Raw genomic sequence first — 18,179 nt, 5'->3', positions numbered from 1 at the left:
CCGCAAAGCATAGATTTGTGAGATTGGCCCTTTGGCATTTTCTGTGGTGTTAAACTCACCCTTAGAAGCAGCCTTTTGAAGAATTCTTGTTCTTCCATTTGCCATGACAAACAGATAAGAAGATATAGGGTCTCCTCATCTGATCCCTTTCTTGCCTTTCAAAAGCCCCTCAATGGAACCATCAATGCAAAGAGAAAACTATTAGTGGAGATACATTCCCTGATCCAAGTTACAAAATTTGCAGGTGCACCAATTGCTTATAGAATCATGGAGATAACGTCCCAATCAATTGAGTCAAAATTTTTTTTGAGATCCTCCTCGAAAGCCAATTTGGGAGCATCAGAATTTAAATGATAGTTATAGAGGAGATCCTGGGGAAGGAGGATATTATCCTGAATAGATCTACCTTTAATGAAAAAGCAACTAGATTGTTACTGACAAAACAAAGCAGACTACTTTGGAGTCTATTTGCCAGAATTTGGAAATGAATTTATGGAGAAGTTTACATGGAATCACCGAAGAAGCGTATGGCAACTGTGAGGTCCTTTCAATAACAATCCAGCAGGACTTGTAAAATTTTGCATTAAAGCCATCAGGTCCAGGTGCCTTGTCATCTGAGAAGGAGAATACAGGTCTCTTAATTTCATCATTGTAAACTGGCTTCCAAGAACTCATTTGTTCTTCAGACCATTTAAAACCAAGTATATCCTCCAAGACCTATTTGTTCCCAGTAGGTTTGAATAGAAAGACAACAGTTTCTCCTTAACACTATCAAAAGAGTCAGTTTTATCTGCTAATTATTGCCAATCAACAATCTAACCTGGGAATGAGTAGTTCTTGCATTAACAAATTTAGAGAAAAAAAAAAATTATTTTGATCACCAAGATTTATTTTTCCATTAGCCAACCTGTCAAAACATTTTGAATTACAATCGCCCTCCTCCACCCATTTAAATTTAATCTTTTGCCCAATTACTTGTCTCCTTAAGAATCAAATCCTCTCATTTTTTTAATTGATGCCTGTTCGGTCTCCTCACCCTCCGAAAGACTATCACCTTCCTCTTTTCAATCTAATCCAATTCACCCAAAGTGCTAGTCTTCTTGAGTCTAATATCCTCAAAAGCCTCCCTGTTCAAATTCTTCAATCTCATTAACATGCTTAAGCTTCCTCATGATCCTAAACACTTCCCAACCGTTCTCCAAATCCTGGTAACAAATTATAGCACAGGAAGAGTGAGTTTGGGATCCAACAGAACAAGTGAGATACAATGGTATCATTATTCATGGATACCCCTTGAAAATTGTGCCCCAATAAGCTAGCATTTCCTCACATCTAGTTGAAAGTGGGTAATGGTTGAAAGTTTGGTTCTGGGAGGAAAGGTGGACAGAGAGTCCTCATTGGAGCTAAAGGTTCCACATCTATTTAAGTTTTCATTGTTACATGATGCTCCCATCAGCTCCTCCATTTTTTTTTCCTTTTCTTTTGAGGGAGATTCTTTTTCGTGGGGTACTTATTTTTTAGGTATCTCAACGAAGGATTGGTCAGTGCTCACTATCCTACTTTCTTTGTTGGACCAAAATATTCCTTCCTTCCGTCAAAGGATGAGAGAGTGTGGGAGGGGGATTTATTGGGCATGTTCGCTTCTAAATCCTTTACCTCACACGTTTTGAAATCCTCATCCCTAACCTCTTCCCTTCAAACCACACTTTTTGGAGGACTAAGGTGCTTGAGAAGATGCGGACCTTTTTCTGAACCTTGATTCTGGAAAGAATTAACATGCATGATCTGCTTTGGAGAATAAGGCCTTACAAGGCTTTCAATCCTAACATGTGAATTGTGTGTTGTGAATGCAATGAGACAAATGCTCATCTCTTTGTGCATTACGGGGTGGCATCGCAGCTTTGGAACACCCTCTTATCTAATGCGAGGGAGGAGTGGGTAGCTCAAGAAAGGTGGTAGAGCTGATATTGGTAAAATTCAGGGGGTTTAGTAAAAATAGAAATAGTAAAGCACTAGAGTGCAGCAGTTTTCACCATTGTTTGGATCTCGTGGATTGAGAGGAACATTGGAGTCAGGATTTTTAGAGGTCGCTCAACCTGCTCACGGCTATTATGGAATAGAATGGTATTCCTCGTCTCCTTTTGGGTGCACTCTCTTGGTACTTTTTGGGGATCATTGCTGTCTGACCACAAAAGATATTGGAAGGTAGCACTTTTATAAATTTTTTTTTTTTAAAAAGGGCTTCTGTGGGCCACAAGGCTCCTCACTTTGCAAGGGTAGGGGGAGGATCATTACAGTGTGTGCTGCCCTACCCCTGCTTTTATGCAGAGAGGCTGTCTCCTTCGACTTGAACCCACAGACAACCAATCACAAAGGAACAACCTCATCATTGATCCAAGGCCCACCCTTTGCCCTTTTGTAATAAAATTCTCTTCTTGTTATTAGCTTTTTGTGTATTTTTTTTCTTTTTTCTGTTCTCTGGATCTCCGGGCTGGACTTCTCGTCCTCCAACTCGTGTACCCTGCTTTTTGGATATTAATAAGGTGAAGGGTCATTACAGTATGTGCAGCCTTACCCCTGCTTTTATGCAGAGAGGCTGTTTACTTGGAGTTGAACCCACAGACAACCAATCACAAGGGAACAACCTCATCATTGATCCAAGGCCCACCCTTTGCCCGTTTGTAATTAAATTCTCTTGTTGTTAAGCTTTTTGTGTATTTTTTTTTCTTTTTTTTCTGTTCTCTGGATATCTGGGGTGGATGACTCGTCCTCCAAATCATGTACCCTGCTTTTTGGGTATTAATGAAAATGTCTTCTTTTTCCCCAAAAGATTATACCACATAAATGCATAAATCTATGCTAAATATTTCAGACAATAAAAAATAAGCACAATCATTATTCCAATTCTCAGAATCAACTACAGTCAATAGGCATCAAGGAATTCTACCAAAAGGAAAAATATTTAATAAATGGTGCAAATCTTAAAAAAATTTCATACAACATTGAAATTATATTACATCAATTGTTCAATAAGTTATTTTCAATAGCTCACTCAAGATAAAATAGAACATACGATCAAATGTCATATGCAACTATGTTGTACAAATCAATGATTTATAACCACACATTAACCTTTCATAGGATAACCTGTGCCAACTCCTGATCCATCTCATTTCAATTCTGAATCGATCTTTGATTCTTGGTGGTTTCTTGTTTTATTTGATTCTTCTGATCACTTAACCTTTGATGGTGCTGTTTTTCCTTGGTGATGGACCAAATCTTTGGCCAGGAACTAGAAGTGGTCAAAAAGTCTCTAGGATGCAACCTCGTGAAGTGCAGAACTTGCAAGGAAGGCACCACAAGATTGTGGATCCTAATTCATCAACTTCCTCAGAGTGCGTCTGAACTTCAATACATTCAAACTATTAAATCTGATGGTAGGATTTATGTTTGTCCATCAAAACAAAATTTTCAGAATGGGGACTGGAAATCACCAGTTTATGCGTATATTAAGAATATTGGAGGAAAAAAAATCTGATAAAGAGCTAGAAGTTGAAATTAACTCACTCGTAAGTGAAGCTTTTCTGTTCAAAATCAAGAACAGTAAGGATAAGGAATGGATTCTTGACAATAAACCTTGGTTTATTGGTAATACAGCAATCTTCTTGGAAAATGGTATCCTCTGGTCAAAAAAGAACAATTATTCAAAGACAGGGTGGCTGTTTGGGTTAAATTCTACAATATTCCATCAGTATATTTGACTGCCATAGGGCTAAGCCATGTAGCCAGTTCTGTTGGTGTGCCTCTATACCTGAACTCGTTACTAAGCAAATGAGAAATTTTTCTTGTGCCAGAGTCTGTATTGAAATTGATATTAAGTAGCAGCTTCCTGGCTCTACTGAGTTGTTAACATCAAAAGGTGATACTGTAGGTTCTAGAGAAAACGTGGAAGCCAGTAAAATGCACTAAATGCTCTATGTTTGGCCACAACGGAAATCAATGTAAAAGGCGTGGAAATTAAGGTGGAAAAGAAGAATTGTCTGATTTTACTATCTCAAACTCTTTTACTGCACTGGCAGAGTGGAAAATGATGAGATGAATGTAAGTGATGGTGAGCAGGACCTGAATTGTCAGATGATTAAATTAAAATCGCAGTCTTTCATCTTCTGATATGAATGTTGATCTCCCCAGTTCATAGGGCTTGGAGACTAATATAACCTCTTCTTCTTCTGGAGCAATTCACAGTATTGATACCAATCCTGTTGAATCTGAAATTCCTATCAAAAAGAAAAGATATTGTCATTTTAGAAAAGCCTTTCTCTACTAACTCTGGAACATTACCAGTTTCTAAAGTAAGCACCTCCAGTAAACATGTTGCTGCTAATTCTGCTATGAAGACAAAGCAATATTGCAATTGAAAAAAGCTCTGATACTCCTGTTGCTGAAGGTGATATTATTGCTATTGTTGGGAGCAGAATTCTCATGCTTCTGGAGATAAAAAAGCAAAGAGAAAAGGCAGGCCTCTCAAGTTCATCCAAAGACTGGGGACAGTAAAAATCCAAATGGTACATCATGAATACAATTAACATTGGAAAATGTAAGAGGGTTGAATGACGCTCTAAAACAAAAAGAAGTAAATGACTGAGGCCCTAAGTATGACTGGCTTATGTGAAACTAAAATAAAGCCTCAGAATTTTGCTACTGTTACCTCTAAGATTAGGAAGAACTGGGTTTTTTTGCACAATTGCGGTGCTGGTTCCTCCTTTGGCAGATTTTGGTTGGGAAATGATCCTCAAAGAATTAATATTCTGGAAGTCATAACAAAGCTTCAATTTGTTAGTGTGAAGATTAAATCTGATAATATCTGTTGTTGGATCACTTTTGTCTATGCACCAAATTGTGTGCAAGAAAGGAAACTTTTATGGAATGACCTGATTAGATTTGCAAATGATCATGAGAATTTCCCATGGATTGTTCTGGGTGATTTTAATTCTGTGAAAGATGTTTCTGAAAGTAATGGCCCTATTTCAGCTATTGATTTAAGTGGTTCAGAGGATCTAAAACATTTTCTTCTCCAAGCAGGATTAGATGACTTTACATTTAGTGGTTCTGATTTTACCTGGTCAAATAACAAGAAGGGCTCATCTCTAGAAAACCAAACAGGGTTCTCACATATTCAGCCCTGAATCAAGTCCTTCCAAATCTTATGGTTGATTCTATCTCTCCTGATATATCAGATTACTGCCCTGCTATCATAAGGTTTGATGCTCAAAGTTCTAACCAAGGCAATAATTTTCCATTCAAATTTCTTAACCGTTGGACCACTCACCCTGCTTTCATGGAATCTATAAAAAAACACTTGGAATTCCTGCTTTTTTGTGGGCTCCCTATGTTTGTCTTGTGCCAAACGCTTAAAGCTATTAAAACAATGCTTCGCGATTTTCCTAAAGTCCATTTCTCAAAGATAGATGAGAGGATTAAGTTGGCCAAATCCGAATTGGACAAAGTTCATACTGACATTATGCACAATTCAAATAGACGAAGTGTCTCAATGGTGAACCAAGCTCTCAAAAAATATAAGGGACTTATGATGGCTGAGGGAGTTCTTCTAAAACAGAGATCTAGAGTTGTTGGGAGGGGGAGAGGTTATTTCTAATCCTCTTTTGATTGTGAGTGAGATCACTGCATTTTTTTTTTCAATTCTTTACATGGAGGAGGATGTTTGTAGGCCTATGATTGGGGGCTTAAGTTGGAATCTCATTTCTAGAAATCAGGTGAGTTGGTTGAAAAGACATTTAGAGGAGGAGGAAATGAAGGCAACTATGGTTGGGATGGAGAGGGATAAGGCTATGGGTTCGGATGGTTTTAATGGGGCTTTTTCTTTTTATCAATATTGTTGGGATGTGGTAAGGGTGGGTTTGTTGAAAGTTTTAATGAATTTTAATGGAATGGGATCCTGAGGAAGAGTGTTAATTCCGTCTTTGGTGCACAACAGAAATTGATGTCTTAAGATTGCTGATTTTATACCTATTTGTTTAGTGATTAGTGTGCATAGGATCTTGCTAAAGTGCTAGCTAAAGATTGCGTGGGGGTGTTAGTGAGACTATTTCTAAGGCTTAAAGTGCATGTGTGGGGGTAGGCAGATAGTGGATACTATTTTGATTGCTAATGAGGTAGTGGAGGAGAATTGTAGAAGGAGCGAGAAGGGCGTTATTTTTAAATTGGATTTTGAAAAGGCTTATGATGGGGTTACTTTGAATTTCTTGGATAAATTTTTTCCTAGGAAGGGGTTGGGGGGAGAGGCGGTGGTCCTTGACAAGTGGTTGCTCGTCTAATGATTTCTTTTCGGTTATCGTGAATGGATAACTGAAGTGGTGGTTTGAATTGAAGAGGGGTGTTAGACAAGGGGATCCATGGTCTCCTTTCTTGTTTGTGTTTGTGGTTGATGCTTTGAGTAGAATGGTAAAGAGGGCAGTTGATTGGGTTCTAGTGAAAGGGCTGGAAGTCGGTAGAGATGGGGTTTGTGTGTCCCATTTCCTGTTTGCCAATGACACTGAGATTCTTTCTTTTGCTTGTTTTTTTTTTTTCCTTTTTTGGAAGTTTGTTTTTTTGGTTTGTCAATGACACTGAGATTTTCTTTTGAAGGTTTGAGATGGTTTTGGGCTTAAAATTAACTTGGGAAAGAATGGTGTTGCAACTATTAATCTAAGTTCCAGTAGGTCTAGGGAGTTGACTCCTATAAAAGGTTGTGGTTTTCTGGATTGGCCCTTGTCTTATTTAGTAGTCCTATTGGGTGGTAGTCCTAGGTCAAGTGGGTTTTCGGGATCTAGTGGTGGAGAGTGTCTAAATGTTTCGATAAGTAAAAAATGCATTATTTTCCCTATGGGTGCCATTACTCTTATTTAGGCTTGTCTTGCTAGCATTCCTTTTTATTACTTGTCTATTTTTTAGGGTTCCGTTGGGGATAGCTAGTAAGCTCGAGAACTTTCCTTTGGTCTGGGTTTGTGGATAAGAGGGATCATTTAGTTAACTAGGATATTTTATGTTGGTCTAAGTTTGGTGGGGGTTGGGTTTTGGTAAGTTGGTGTCTAAAAACACCACTCTTATGGCTAAATAGTTATGGTGGTTTACCTTAGCAGTCCTCTCTCTTTGGCGTCATCATTAAAAGTAAATTTGGCTCGCATGTGGATGGGGAAGGATGCTAATTTAGGAATTAGGTGTTCTTCAGAAAGCTTGTGGAGGTGTATTTCTTAGTTTCACCCCTTCATCATTCCTCACACTAATTTAGTTTTGGGTAATGGTCCTCCTATTCATTTTTGGGAAGATATCCGGGTGGATAATACTGATTTGCCCAATTATTTTCTCTTTGACATCAGGTATAATGAGGTTTTTTTATCCTCCTTGATTTCTAATAGCCATTTGCCTTCTTGAGACTTCCACTTCCATAGTTCTCTAAATGATAGGGAGGTGGAGGAGCTGTCTTCCTTGTTGATGTTGTTGGGGAATTGTTCTCCTTCTTTTAGGGTGGATAGTCGTTCAGTATTTAGGTTATTTGGGGGTCTATTCTTGCAAATCCTTCTTTTATTTTTGGACTTGTGCTAATATATCCTTTTGGCTCCACAAAATTATTTGAAAGGCCAAAGTTCCTTAGTAAATCAAGGCTTTATTTGGTTGGATGTTCTAAATAGAGTTTATATGAATAGTCTGCTGCAGAGTAGGAGCTCTTCAAAGGCGTTTTCTCCTGATCTGTGTTATTTACGTTTTGATAGTTCAGAAATAACTTCTCATCTGTTTTTGCATTGTAGTTTTGCTTGGAATATTTGGAATAAGTGTTTTGGTCTTTTGGGAGAAAGCTGGGCGCATAGTCGGTGGAGGATTTGTTGGTTATTTCTTTTTCTGGTTTGGTAGAAGGACACTCGTGCTTTGTGGAGTTGTGCGGTTTTCACAGTTCTGTGGGGGTTTATGCGTGGAATATAATGCTCGTATATTTACAGGGAAAAATACGAATTCCACTTTGTTATTGTAGAAGATTCATTATTTAGCTCGCTTTGTTATGCTGCTGCTGATTGCTTTAAAGGAGTGAGGTTTTCTGATATCCAATGGGATATGGCTACCTTTTGTTCGTCTGATCGCAGTTTCATATTTTTATTTTATTTTATTATTATTTTTTTAGGATGATTTCTTTTACTCCTTTTTATATATTCTTTCTTATCTATTGAATTTTTATCTTCTTTTGTTAAAAAAAAAAAAACCATATTCATCATTCATTTTCCTTTTTCATTTTTTCTTTTTATACATGGAGATAAATCTGCATGTGTGCCTTGGGCCACGGTTATATTGATTGTGCAATGAACTTTGGAATTTATATTTTCATGTTTTTCTATTGGGTTTACTATATGTGTCAGAATTACAAAATGGATTGCTGCCTTACCAACAATGATGCCTACATTATTGGTGGATCTGAGGATGGCTTAATTTACTTCTGGGATTTGGTAGATGCATCGGTGCTGTCTAGCTTCCAAGCTCATGCTGCAGTGGTAAAGTTATTTTTTACAGCCCTACTGCATTTATTAACATGGTGCTGAATGGTCGTAACATGTCCCATCCTGATTAATATATTTCAAATCTGATTTGATGCCCATAGCTTCTTCGTGTTTTATTTGGGGATAATCTAATAATCCAGTTGAGATCATTTGGAATTTGTATGCATCTTTGACATGTTTATGGCGCTGATACGTAACTCTTGAGTTTTATTTTATTTATTTATTTTTTTGATGGAAAACGAATTCATTAGTAGGAAAAAAATTTTGAAAAAAGGAGAATAAGGCATCTCCCAAGAAAGTTCTGGAACAAACCAGGGGGAAGCTAAAAACAACAAAGGAAAAGATGAACATCAAGCTAGCACATTCCTCCAACCCTGCTGGAAATGAAAGCTAACTCCTCTAAAAATCCATAACCAACATACCGCAAACGGGCCATGTAATGAATCTTTTCTCAAACCAGCAGCCAATTCAACTTCTTCCCCAAAAAGATTTATGCATTATGCTCCAAACATAACCCCCACAAAACTGCAAAGATACCACATTTTGACAATGTTGCCTGATCCTTCCTCCTTCTAAAACCTGCAAATGAAGTTGCTAACAATTCCTCCACCGAAATTGGACAAATCCAACTCTCACCCGAAACACCAAATAATTTGTTCCAAAAATCTCAATAAGAAAAAAAAGATGGGAAGCTGTCTTGAAGTTCTTATAATGAAGCATTCAAATGTCTGGAGAAAGAGCCGTCAAAGGTCTCCTAATATGCAACAAGTTATTGACATTGACTTTTATTAAGCACAACCAACCGAATAAAAGCCTCAAATTTTGCGAGTGCTTTGGCCTTCCAGAATCCAGATAATAGAATGGAGAGGGGAATTCAAAGAATGATTACAAGAATACAATCCCGAATGATCCAAAGACCAAGAACAATCATCCCTCCTCGAAAAAAGATGGCAATTATTCAATAAGGAGAACAAGGAAGACAGCTCCACCAATGTCATTAAGAAATCTCTTGAAAAGAAGCCAAAGAACTACTCAAATCGGCAACAAAGAAAGAAATAACAATATTCTGCCTTGAGCTTAACTGGAAGAGATGAGGGAAAGAAGTGGATAGGACTTCGTTCACCAACTATGGGTCTTTCCCAAAATGAATCAAGAACCCCGCCTCACCTCAAATTTAGTGTGAGGAGTGAATAAAAGGGATATATCTAAGATAGAGACGTTTATAGACTCTCCAAAGAACCTCTTAAACTAGCATTGGTATCCCAATCATTCTCACTCAACCCAAACTTACTTCTAATAACTCTATGCCAAATGAAAGAGAATCTTATAGCGAAAAACACCATGGCCATTTAGCTAAAAAAGCGGTATTTTTAGACATCAACTTACCACTGCCTAGACCCTCCCTCCACCCCCCCTCTTCCTTTTTAGACCTGCAGACCTCTTCCCAGCTCAATAAGTGGTCCCTATGACCCCTTACGCCAGACCAAAAGAATCTCTTATACTTCTCTCAAGCTTGCTAGCGATCTCGACAAGAATCTTAAAAACAGGCAAGAATACAATGAAATATTAGACAAACCTGCCTGAGTAAGAGTGATTCTACCCCCAAGAGAGAAAAGAGCCCCCTTCCGACCAACTAAAAGTTTTGTCACCCTTTCCACTATTGAATTCCAAAAATCCACAGATCTAGGATTAATCCCCAAAGAGACCCCGAAATAAGTCATAGAGGCCAATCCAGTAAACCACACCCCGCATCTGATGCCCACTCACTATGCACACTCAATGGGCACATTAATAGCTGCTAAACTACTCTTCCCCATATTAATTTTAAAGCCCATACACCCCCTCAAAAACTCGAATAATACCCGAAATTCTCCTAAAAGAAGAAAATGGCAGCACACTAAAGATGAAAACCCACCACTCCCTCTCTCCTCACTGCTAGCCTCCTCATCAACCCCCTCTCCATACCCCTATCCACTATCCTACTTAAAACATTAGCTACTAGGACAAACGAAAAGGGGGACGAAGGGTCTCCTTGTTGAATACCTCTTGAGGCACTGAACCCGGACTTGGATTCACCATTTACAACCACGGAGAACCAACCATTCAAAAAACAATCCCTAATCCACCAGCTCCATCACTCACCAAAATCCTTTCTCACAAAGAGTTTATCCAAGAAACTCTAGCTAACTCTATCATATGCTTACTCAAAATCCAATTTGGAAATGAACCTCGTCTTTTTATTCCTACAAACAGCCTCCACCACCTCATTAGCCACCAAAATAGCATCCACTATTTGCCTCCCCTCACAAATGCACTTTGAGCTCTAGAGATAGTATTATCAAGTACCACTCTCAGCCTATTAGCTAATGCTATAGTGATGATCTTATAAACACTAGAGTCAAGACTAATAGGTTTGATCCTCTACCTTATAGATCTATACTTGTTTTGCACCAAAGCTATGAAGGAGGAATTAATACTCTTGATCAAAATCCCATTCCCATAAAACTTGATAAAGACTTTAAACAAATCACCCTTAGTGACACCCCAAAAATCTTGGAAGACAGCAATATTAAATCCATCCAGACCCAACAAATCACCCTTAGTGACACCCCAAAAATCTTGGAAGACAGCAATATTAACCTTATCCTTTCCATCTCAAAACTACCCCCTCACTTCCTCCTCATCAAAAGGCCTCTAACCACCGCATCTGGTCTTTGGAAATGGGACTCCACTTTAATCCCTCAATCATCGTCCACCTCAGGAAACAAGTTATCATAGAAATTAGTAATCATAGAAGCAATTCGACTAGGGTTAATGATAACTCTTTCACCCCCCACATCGAGCCCCCTAGTTAAATTCTTTCTCATTTTCCCATTAACTAGCCTATGAAAGAAAGAAGAGTTACAGTCACTATCTTTGACCCATTAAAATTTGGTCTTTCACCTCCATCCCCATATTTCTTTAAAATTCACCTCTTCCAGTACATTCTTTAAATAGATTCTTTTTGCCTCCTCGCTTTCTAATAGGTTTATCTCCCCTTCCTTTCTATCCAAGGAGGCCAACTCACCTGACCTAAGAGGCTAGACTTTCTAATTCTGACGTTGCCAAACACCTTTTTATTCTAAACTTTCAGTTTCTCCTTCAGACGCTTCAATTTCCTTGTAAATCTAAACCCTTCCTAACCCCTTTCCAAGGGCCTAAAAGTCACATGATCCAAGCACGTATTCTCAACCCTAGAAGGGGTAGGACCCCAAGGTACCCTACTTGGTTCCTGCAGAATAAGGAAATGATCAGAAGCAGTCTTCGGAAGAACATTCTGGGAGAGATTAGATTTCATCCTCCCACTCACTACAGAACAAGAATCTATTCAGCCTGCTAGCCACAGCCTTCAGCGAACCTCCCCCCACCCAAAACCAGGTAAAAGAAGCGTTCCCCAATGGGAGGTCTCTCAAACTGCACTCCCTAATAAACAAATCAAAATTTTCACAAGTTTCAGAATTAAAATAGTCTAATTCAAGAATGGGCAGTCGTATAAAGTATTTGTCACTTGTGAAAAAAATTATTAAATACTTGTCTTCATGGTGATATCTGACATAACGTTGGAGTGTATTTTTCCAGTTTTTGTCTTATTAATTTATTTTTTCTGGATTTTTCTAGAATTTTGATGGGAGAAGTCTTTGTCTTCTTTTTTGTAAATTCTCCTCTTATCAATGAAATCTCTTCTTTCTCTATGTATAAAAAAATTAAAAAAAAAAATAACATTGGATGTAAATAACTATCATTTTTCACAGGCATCACAACAGTTTCAAATTATTTGTGAAAATTTTGAAAATTTCAACATATTTGTTATGAGAACATATCTCAATATTCCTGCAAATTCTGCCTTTTTTTTTTAAGTTAAATTTTAGACAGCATAGTAACCCGGAAGTATAATCTTTCTTTCATCTTTAATGGAGATGTTGACTTTTTGTGGGAGAAAAAAAAACTAGTGGGAGGATGATCACGTCTTCTCTCAATTGATGTATTTTATCTTCATGATCTGTGCACGTCTTTGAAACTTGGTGCCATTGATTGAAGCATTATTGTTCCTAAATCGAGATATTTGATTTGCATTGTATGAGATTTGTAACAAGATGTTTGGGGCAGTCTATTCCCACAAAATGAATAACACCTATGTTTTCTGAGTTAAATGTTGAAATATGATTATTATTATGGTTGCCCATAGACAATTGGAACAGGGACATGGCAAAGTAATTAATGAATAACACAAAAACAGTTAAAAAGAAGGCTTGTCTGAGTAAAAGAGTAAGGCGCATTATGTTAGCCTCCTCCTAATGGAGGCTTAGCTCTGAATGGTTTAAAGTACTTGTAGAAAATAAGGAGTGTGTGGTTTGTTATAAGAAAAGTATTTTAACATTAAGTGCTTAACAAATTTCTTAAATAACAAGAAAACTTAGAAATAGTTGGGAGGTGCTTATGGTGACTTATAACAGGGTGAAGCTGCTGAGTGATATATTATACTGTTATACACTGATATAATACATAAGTATGGTCCAGTGCAGTGCAGTGTTGTATGGTATTTTTGTCTCTGTCACGTGCTATTACGACAATTAGAATATTAAAATATATATAATAATGTTATATGCCATAATGTTAACATATTATTATATATAAGACTACATAATAGCATACTAGCATAGTATTAAAATATCAAAATAAATAATAATATAAAAGAACATGATTATAATAATATTATGGAAATGTTATATTATGATAATATTAAAAAATGTTTGCATTATAATATAATTGACCTAATATCATTAAAATATGTTTTAATAATTATAATAATATAGTATTTTATAATATTATAGTGCAATATCATTATATCGTATTTCTGTAATATTAAATAAATATGTTTTTATATAATTATATTATTATAATATGTAATAAATGCTGTTTTCTCTTGGTCTATGGGTGGAGGTAGATCAGTGGCTAGTCATCTAGATAGATTCTTGTTTAGTAGTGGGTGTGGGGTTGATTTTCCTAATCTTTCCCAAACCTCTTTATCTAGACCAGTGACACTACTTCCTCATTTTGTTAGACTGTAGCAAGGTATGTTGGGGATCTTACTCACTTTAGGTTTGAAATATGTAGTTCGATCATAAGTTTTTTCATTCTTTTTTGATTAAAAGTTCTTGGAATGAGGTGTCTATTAGAGGTTGGGAGGGTTTTAAGATTATGAAAAAACACAACATTTAAAATGATTTTGAAGAAGTGCTATGTGCAAGTTTTTGGAGATAATAGGGTTAGGAAATCTAACTGTTTTGCTGAGATTGATTTTGTGGATAGAAAAGAGGATTATGGAATTTTAACGGAGATGGAGGAGGCAAGTTGGGTTTCATTGAAAAATGAGCTGGAGGGGGTGATTTTTAGGGAGATGAGGAATTGGAGGTAAAAGACTAAATTTAAATGTGTTAAAGAGAGGGTGACTGTAATATTTAGTTCCCATAGATTGGCAGACGGTAAGATGAGGAAAAATTTAGTAAGGGGATTGGAGTTGAAAGAAGAAGCAGTCTCTTCTGATTCTAGATCGATTGCAAATGAGATGACTGAAAACTTTTTCCCTATTTATATATGGAGAAGGTTGAGTGTAGACCAATGATTGAGGAGTTGGAGTGGAGTCCTATTTCTAACGATCATATGACATGGTTGGAAAGGCCTTTGGAGGATATGGAAATGAGGAATGTAGTGTTTGGAATGGATAGGGATGAGACTCTGGGCCAGATGGCTTTACTATGGCCTTCTTTCAAGATTGTTGGGATGTAGTCAAGGCTGATCAGTTGAGGTCTTTAATGAATTCTATTTTAATGTAATCTTACGCAAAAGTATTAATCATACTTTCATTACTTCAATGCCTGAAAAGGCATCAGGCTTCAAAAGTTGCTGTTTTTCAACCTATCTTTCTAGTCGCAAAGGCTTTCAAAATTGTCACAAAAGTGCTACCATAGGTTGGCCAAAGTGATAGGAGATATTATTTCTAAAGCCCAAGTGCTTCTCTTGGGGGAGGACAGATTATGGATTCTATTTCGATGGCTGATGAAGTAGTGGAGGATATTCATAGGAGGAATAAGAAGGGGGTTATATTTACGTTGGATTTTGAAAAGGCTTATGATAGGGTCATTTGGAATTTCATGGATAAAATCTTAGTTGAGAAGTGGTTTTCGTAGAGGTGGTAGGGTTGGATATGGGGTGTTTTGTATTATGCTTTCTACTCAGTTATTATCAATGGGGAGCCTAAGGACTGGTTTAAAGCTTTGAGAGGGCTTAGGCAAGGGATCCTTCCTCGGACCCTGCATACGCAGGAACTTTGTGCACTGGGCTGCCCTTTTTTCTTTATTCCTTTTTCTCTCTAGTTGTTGATAATTTGAGTGGGTTGATTGATAGGGCTGTTGATAGAGGTAATGTGATGGGGGTTGGGTTGGGTAGAGAGGGGCTCGTTGTGTTTCATCTTGAGTTTGCAGATGATACTATTTTTTTTTTTTCTCTTAGATGATTGAAGAGCCTTCTTTGAATGTTCTCACAATTCTATGGATTTTTTCAGAAGGTTTTGGCTTTAAAAAATAAATTTGGGTAAGAGTGCGATTGCTACTATTAATCTTAGCAGTGCCAGGTCTTTGGAATTAGTTTTCTTATTTGAGTGTGACATTTTTTAGTGGCCCTTGTTTTATTTAGGAGTTCCTTTTGGAGGTAATCCTAGGTTGGGTTGGGATCTGGCAGTGACAGGGGGTCTAAGCATTCGGATGGGTGGAAAGGTGCTTTATTTTTCTAGGTGGTTGTATCGCTCTTATCTAGGTTTGTCTCTCTAGTATCCCTTTTTATTATTTGTCCATTTTTAAAATTCCAGTTGGGGTAGCAAGGAAATTGAGAAAGTAATGAGTGATTTCCTTTGATCAAGGGTAGGGGAGAAAGATAGATCATTTGGTTAATTGGGAGGACGTGTGTGGATCTAAGATGGATGGTTATTTGGTCTTGGAAATTTGGTGTTTGAAGACACTTCCTTATCAGGCAAATGGCTATGGCATTTTCCTTTAGCGGAGAATTCTCTTTGCATAAAGTTATAAAAAGTAAATAAGCCTTACATTCTAACGGGTGGGGCACTATTGGGGTTTAAGATGTTCTATGGAAAGTCCTTATCCTTCTATTACACCTTAAATGAAATATGTTGTGGTCTGGGAAACACGGATGCTCTTAAGAGGCCAAAGTGTCAATATCCGACACATATCGGACATGGACACGCACTCAACGTGGCCTGATACATGTCAGAAATAGATTTTAAACTTCTTATCCTCAGACACACCTTGGACACTCCTGGACGTGTCATGATACAGCGCCCACACATCCGCAACACTCCTGCAACAAAAACTGTGTTTTGTTTCAATGAGTAGGTCCCTTTATACAAAACTGAACAAGAAAAAAAGAGAGGTGTTTTTGGAACTCGAGATTCCTCCCAGTTTCAGAGCCATAGTGCAAGATCCTCATACTTTCCCGCTGGACCTCCCAAACTGCTTAGCGAAAGACATCCATACCCCTTCCAGGTTCAAAACATATATGCTGCTTCATTCTTGTTTGGTGCAATATCATTCCTATGAATATTGACCATGTACTCCTTTGTTCTTCTAGGTTGGAATGATTTGCGTATGACTCAAGGACATGAGAACACATACTTCTTCCACTATAATGGTAAGAAAATCATCTTGAAGTGCACACTACCAACCAACACAACAAATAATAGAGTACTCAACTCGAAGACTCTACAAGCATGAGTTTGTTATTCTCAATGTGTTTATAATGCCAGCTCTTAATTCAAGTCTATGATGCTGCCAAAGGACCATGGTTTCTTGTATCACTCAAGCGTGGGCTGTTGAAGAATCCAAGTTTTCTTCTTACTTTTGATCCTCCAACATTTCAAAATTCTGAGGCTAACTTTTTTCTTACTGGGGGAGGTTTGATGTAGGACAAGAAGCCTAACCATGGGTTTAATGGAGAAAAATATGACAAGGATTGATGCATTTAATTACTTTTGATCCTCCAACATTTCAAAATTCTGAGGCTAACTTTTTTCTAATTGGGGGAGGTTTGATGTAGGAGAAGAAGCCAAACCATGGGTTTAATGGAGAAAAATATGACAAGGATTGATGCATTTAATTAATTAGCTTTATTATGTGTTTTTTGTATTAATTAGTATAGGATTATGTGTATTTTGGGGGCTTGTTCATAATATTTGTGTATTTAGAGATGCGTTTGTAACTAAAATGTAGTTTTTAGGGGTATATGTGTGATTTCATGTGTTAGAGGCTTTCTTATAAATAGTTTGTGAAAGCCATGTAGAATGTGGTGGCTGAATTTGAACTTCTAGTGAACGTCTGATCCCCCCCTTGTATCCCCTCTCTTTCCTCTTCCTTCTTCCCCTTTTCTCTCTTCTGTCTCTGATGGCTGCAGATCATTGATGCTGCCCCTACATGTCATGATCCGACTATTTTCACACCGTTGTGAAGGGCCGTGCGGCGCTAGCTAAAGCACTCTTGCTTAACTAGCCAGCCTATCGTTTACCAACATTCATCCACGAAGTACTTTCATTAACATTCATTCAGATAGCAGCGGAAATAATAATCAATTCATGAAAGCCGTGGCAAGCAAGCAGTAAACATTGAAGCAAATGTAATTCATTAACAGATCCTCCGTTGACATGTTGTACTTAGTGAGGGAGGCAAGTAGGTTAAGCACGTTGACAATTGCTAGTGAGTTTTACAATGACTGATGAACACTCACCCTCTCCTAAAGAGGTTTTTATGTAATTATCATCCTGGCACTAGGAAACATCAAAGTGACCGAGGAGTCATACTGCCTTATTTGGCTTACAAAGACTCTACTAGCAGAAAATAACCCTACACTAGTATTTACATGATGGAAACCCATCCCAAGCACACGAGATAAGCTGTCACAGGCAAGCATTATGCCTTGAACGAGCTTAGCTCGTGACATTCTCCCCCACTTATGTGGTCGACGTCCTCGTAGACTTTTGGCGGTAGGTACACTTCAAATTTGTCCACGAACAATTGAATATCTTCCGCAGAAATCCAGCTGATTTCTTTGTCATCAAGGCATTTCCACTTCACTAGGAACTTTTGCCACTTCTTTCTTGAGGATATGAACTTTCTGTCTACAAGGATATCTTCAACGTCATGTCTGTCAGGTTGCACTATCTTCAACTCTGCTCTGTTGAACTAACTTCTGCTCAAGTCATTGGTGTTGGTGTTGAACGGCTTGAGGCAGTTGACATGAAACTGCGGTCTTCTCCCCTGATATGCCTACTTCTTCATCTGCTTAGAAGCTTTCTCCAGATAGGCTCGGGCAAACTCTGCATTCTGTCTCCATTCTCTGGTGAAGATGCACACCCTGGGACTCTTTTGTCTATATGGCTCGCCCACTGTGTGAGGTAACAGCGGCAGCTGGCCTATAACAAGCTCAAAAGGAATCTTGTTGGTTGTTGAGCGCTTTTGGGCGTTGCCACAGAATCGAGCCACATCAAGTAGTTGCACGCCATTCTTTTTGTTGTTGTTGACATAATGACACAAG

The 18,179-nt window shown here is 37.9% G+C and overlaps 1 protein-coding gene across 1 annotated transcript in view; it reads left to right on the top strand.

Moving 5' to 3' along the window:
• The window catches only part of LOC131160307 (uncharacterized), a 29,008-nt gene that overhangs the window by 4,929 nt on the left and 5,900 nt on the right, over window positions 1-18,179 (top strand). The window contains exon 8 of the mRNA XM_058115841.1: window positions 8,406-8,537. Within this exon, the coding sequence (XP_057971824.1) occupies window positions 8,406-8,537 (132 nt within the window). The remainder of the gene's footprint in view (window positions 1-8,405; window positions 8,538-18,179) is intronic.

Source organism: Malania oleifera, chromosome 7 (genome assembly GCF_029873635.1).
Source record: "Malania oleifera isolate guangnan ecotype guangnan chromosome 7, ASM2987363v1, whole genome shotgun sequence".
NCBI lineage: Eukaryota > Viridiplantae > Streptophyta > Magnoliopsida > Santalales > Ximeniaceae > Malania > Malania oleifera.
This window is presented reverse-complemented; position numbering and strand designations above follow the sequence as displayed.